The sequence below is a fragment of the Musca autumnalis genome, unplaced genomic scaffold, assembly GCF_047663935.1.
Source record: "Musca autumnalis isolate F117 unplaced genomic scaffold, ASM4766393v1 scaffold_3, whole genome shotgun sequence".
Lineage (NCBI taxonomy): Eukaryota > Metazoa > Arthropoda > Insecta > Diptera > Muscidae > Musca > Musca autumnalis.
Genome location: NW_027411866.1, coordinates 15,450,976 through 15,455,222, shown reverse-complemented (window position 1 = coordinate 15,455,222; position 4,247 = coordinate 15,450,976). Strand labels below are relative to the sequence as shown.

At 38.1% G+C, this 4,247-nt stretch overlaps 1 protein-coding gene across 1 annotated transcript; it reads left to right on the top strand.

Moving 5' to 3' along the window:
- Positions 1-294: 294 nt before the first annotated feature.
- LOC141397733 (uncharacterized) lies at positions 295-1,846 on the top strand. The gene has a single exon (XM_073974384.1). The coding sequence runs from the start codon at positions 349-351 to the stop codon at positions 1,684-1,686; it is 1,338 nt and encodes a 445-aa protein (XP_073830485.1). The 5' UTR covers positions 295-348; the 3' UTR covers positions 1,687-1,846.
- The last annotated feature ends 2,401 nt before the right edge of the window (positions 1,847-4,247 follow it).

The following is a 4,247-nucleotide window of genomic DNA, read 5'->3' as shown; positions in this document are numbered from 1 at the left end:
TTCGAATTTCAATTGGAATTCTCAAATTACAAGTGAAATGTTTCGAATTACAACTGAAATTCTTCGAATTACATGTGAAAATGGTGTAGTTTGGGACAAATAACATCCGAAAAATTGGCTTATATTTAAGTCTGATACGGCGGCAACCCTGCACCTGTCTTGCTGATCGATTGCAAACGTATGACGGTAATGTTGATGATGGACTAAGGTATGGTTTTTTTTTGCGGACTGAAATTCTCAATAATTGTTATGCGTGGCCAGAGGTAGTCACGTATTGACGTTGAAGGTGTTTAAACGGTTACGGTAACTTGAACGGATAAGGAACGAAACGACGATTGACTCTCGATTATGGCGGAATATATTGTATTATCGGTGGGAGTGGTGATGGGCTCCGTTGTGGGCTTATTCCTGTTATTCCTTTTACTGCTGCGACTAAAATCGAAAATGATTTTCGGTATTTATCCACGCAAAGGATTATTCTATCATTTGAAATATGTCATAGCCCTGGTGGTGCTAAAACGAATGCGCTACAAATTCTATCATCGCAATGAAAAGGATATGAACAAACAAGAGTATCTGGAGAGTTTGGATAAACCCCAAGAGCTGTCGGAAAATCCAAAATCCTACGATGTGGTCTCCTTTATGGCAGCCAATATTAAGGGAGAAAAATTAATGGTCACCCTTGAGAGAAGACGTCGTGGCATTATTCGAGCTTGTATATATTTGTGGTTGCCCGACTATGGCCTCTTGGCCTCACCCAAGCTGCCGGATATGTTGTACTTTACCACAGATGGTGATGAAGAGAACAATGAATTCAAAGGCAATGGTTTCCATATTTATCCCAAGGAACCCATGAAATCATGGGCCATAAAATATGAGGGACCGGTGCAGCAGGTGTCGGAGAACAAACAACTGAATGTGAAGTTAAATTTGGAATTCACCTCGACCTCTAAACATTTTGATTATAATCGTGATTTGAGTGCTGCTGTGATAGCCGATTCCATTGCCCGAGAATCTTGGAATGAGTCATTCTACATTATGTGTGTCAATGTGGATAAGATTTTGGAGAAAAGAACCCATTACGAACAAAATGGCCACTTGAAAGGTGACATTCAGCTAGAAGGTGTGGGTAGCAAGGTGCTTAAATTGAATGGTTTTCGGGATCATAGCTTTGGCACAGATCGCTGCCTTTCTACGATTAATCGTTATGTCTATTTCTCCTTGTTTTTGGATGATGGTACCAGCATGGTGGTGGGTAATCTCTCACAACCCTCCTTTTTCCTATCCTCCCTCAAAGTGGGCTATATTTGCACCAAGGAAGGTGTCCACAAACCCATTACCAAATGCAATTTTGAGTTATATTCCTATGGTCAAAAGGGTATACCACCAAATCATCAGAATTTCATTGTGCGCACTGAGGATACAAGTTATTTTGTTCAAATCCAGGTGGAAGATTGTGCAGTCCGTTATATGGGCGGAAATTGGGAATCGAAGGTCTACAATCAATTCTTCCGTTGCACGGTAAATGGTGTCCAGGGCCATGGTATCACAGAATATTTATATCGCTACAATGGTGGCCGACCTGAGGAGGTATGCCAAAACGATCCTGAGTGGTATCAACGTATAAGGAAATTCGAACGTACCCTTAGCAATTTTGAAGATGAGAGTGAAATGTTCTTTTTCTAGAGTGCTGCGGAAAGGGGAAATAATTTCACGTAGAAGACTGTCTCAGAAAGCAAAAGTGTAGTCGCATGGATTATTTGCTGAAGTGTGGTCCAATTGTGATTTTTTAAGGAGGTTTGGTACCAATGAACTGATATTTATAGTGATCTGTGTAAAAAATTGCCATAACCCTGGAGGAATGGTCAGTGGGAGGGGTTATCTATAATGGCTTCTCCCTTCATAGTTGTAAATATTTCACCTAGAATTTTGGTTAAGTTATTTATTTAAAAATAAAATATTTAATAAATAATTATAATAAATTATAAATATAGTGAAAGTAAAATAAAAACTAATTTCTATTGATTTTTATGGGATCAAATTTTATCAAATATTTAGTAGGTCAATTAGCTGAAACCCAATGAATGCCAAACTTAAACATGCCATGAACACCTATGACCTTCTTGACTATCCAAGGCTATTATATAGTCGACGAAGAGATTGTAAGTATCGATCTGTTTTTCATGGTTCTTCTTTTGAATTTGGCGTAGAGGAAAGGTCGAACGAAACCCGAATTGATATGACTCGATTAAACCATTGACTATAGTTTTTAGTCGCTCGCAGAAAGCCCTCTGCTCAAACCGTCTTGTCTCCTTTCTTGTGGGTGGGATAAAGCATATTGAGGTTCTAATCCTTGGGTATGCGTTCCTTTAGCCAAATTTTACAAATAAATTGATGCATAAACCTTATCAGCACATCGACCCCGGTCTTCAACAGTTCGGCTGACAGCCCATCATCCATTGCCTCCTTCTACATTATTCTTATTCAGACCATTAATATATCGAAAGTCGTATTTTTGGATCAATTCTAGGGTATCTTCATCGCGGCCCAAGCTTAATAAAGCATTCCTTTCAGATCTTCAGTACGCTATCAGTTACCAGATTCACTTCGTCTTGGAAGGGGAATATTCTTGCATCTGCTGCTGTATAATCTTCTAAAATTTTTCGGCTTCGTTCTGGCTCTTGTGTATCCCAAGTTTCGTACACTCTCGTTTTTTTGAGCTATTTCTTTTTATACCCTCAGCATTTATGCTAACGAGGGTATATACACTTTCATATGGACAAAATGTGCCTCATGGAAATAATGGGTTTGACCTTCCAAAATTGACTGTTTTGGTCAATTCCCTCAGCTCCCGTCCTCGCAAAACTTTTGAGCTTTAATCAAAATACAAGTTTTTTTACACCAAAAATTCTTAAAACCCCCTAAATACATAGGTTTTATTGGGAAAGTATCTGTCGATACTTTTTTACTTGTTTCTTTTGAAAATACCCTTTTTATTTCTGCCTTTTAGGCATATTTCCCTTGGCGGTTTGTATTGCTACTGTCTGCATGATTGCCCTAAATATCGCGTTTCTTTCTTGATTAGCCTTACGACACAGCTACCCAGCTACCATGTTTCAGAATTCTTGAGTCTGGATACAGAGGAACCAGAACTTGATAACTGAAATAATATACGAACGAGCATATATGCGTTGCTACAACAAAAGCAACAACTGTAACAACAATAAATCTTGGAGCTTATCAAAGCAGCCGTATCTGTAAATGCACCTCCTATAAGAGGGTGTTTTTATGGGCAAACCACAAAAACAAAGCTGCAATCACCAAAACGAGAACATGATCTAGTTATCCAGATAATCTAATTGATTTCCACTGTGGGAGCTTTAGAACCCTAAAAGGTTTTCTGTGTTCTATAGAAGATATTGAAAGACCCTCTTTAGACTAGAGAAGACCTTAAAAAGTCTTCTGTCTACTAGAAGAATACCTTCAAAGGTCTTCTATCTACTAGAGAAGATCTTAAAATGTATTCCGTCTACAATGGAAAGCCTTAAAAAGGTCATCCGTCTATTATAGGGTCTTCTATCTATTATACAAAACCTTAAAAAATTCGATCTACTATAGAAGACCTATAAAGGACTTCAGGCTACTAGAGAAAACCTTAAAAGCCCTTATGTCTACTAGAGAAGAGCTTGTAATATCTTCTGTCTATTAGAGACTATATTTAAAATTCTTCTGTCTACTAGAGGAGATCTTAAAAGATCTTCTGTATACTAGAAGAGACCTTAAAAGGTATTCTGTCTTCTAGACAAAACCTTAAAAGGTCATCCGTCTACTATAGAAAACCTTAATAGAAAACCTTAAAAGGTCTGCCGTCTACTAGAGGAGACGTTAAAAGGTCTTCTGTCTACTGCAGAAGATCTAACAAGGTCTTCTGTCTACTAGACAAGACCTAAAAAGGTCTGCCGTCTACTAGAGAATACCTTAAAAGGTCTTCTGTCTTATAGACAAGTCCTTAAAAAGTCTGCTGTCTACTAGAGGAGACCTTAAAATGTCTCCTGTCTACTGTAGAATACTTAACAAGGTCTTCTGTCTACTAGACAAAACCTTAAAAGGTCTTTTGCCTACTTGAGAATACCTTAAAAGGTCTTCTGTCTTCTAGACAATTCTTTAAAAGGAATTCTGCCTACTAGAGAATACCTTGAAAGGTCTTCCGTCTTCTAAACAAGACCTTAAAAGGTCTGCCGTCTACT

Excerpts from the sequence above, each read along its gene's own strand:
- LOC141397733 (XM_073974384.1), top strand. The coding sequence starts at position 349 with ATGGCGGAATATATTGTATTATCGGTGGGAGTGGTGATGGGCTCCGTT.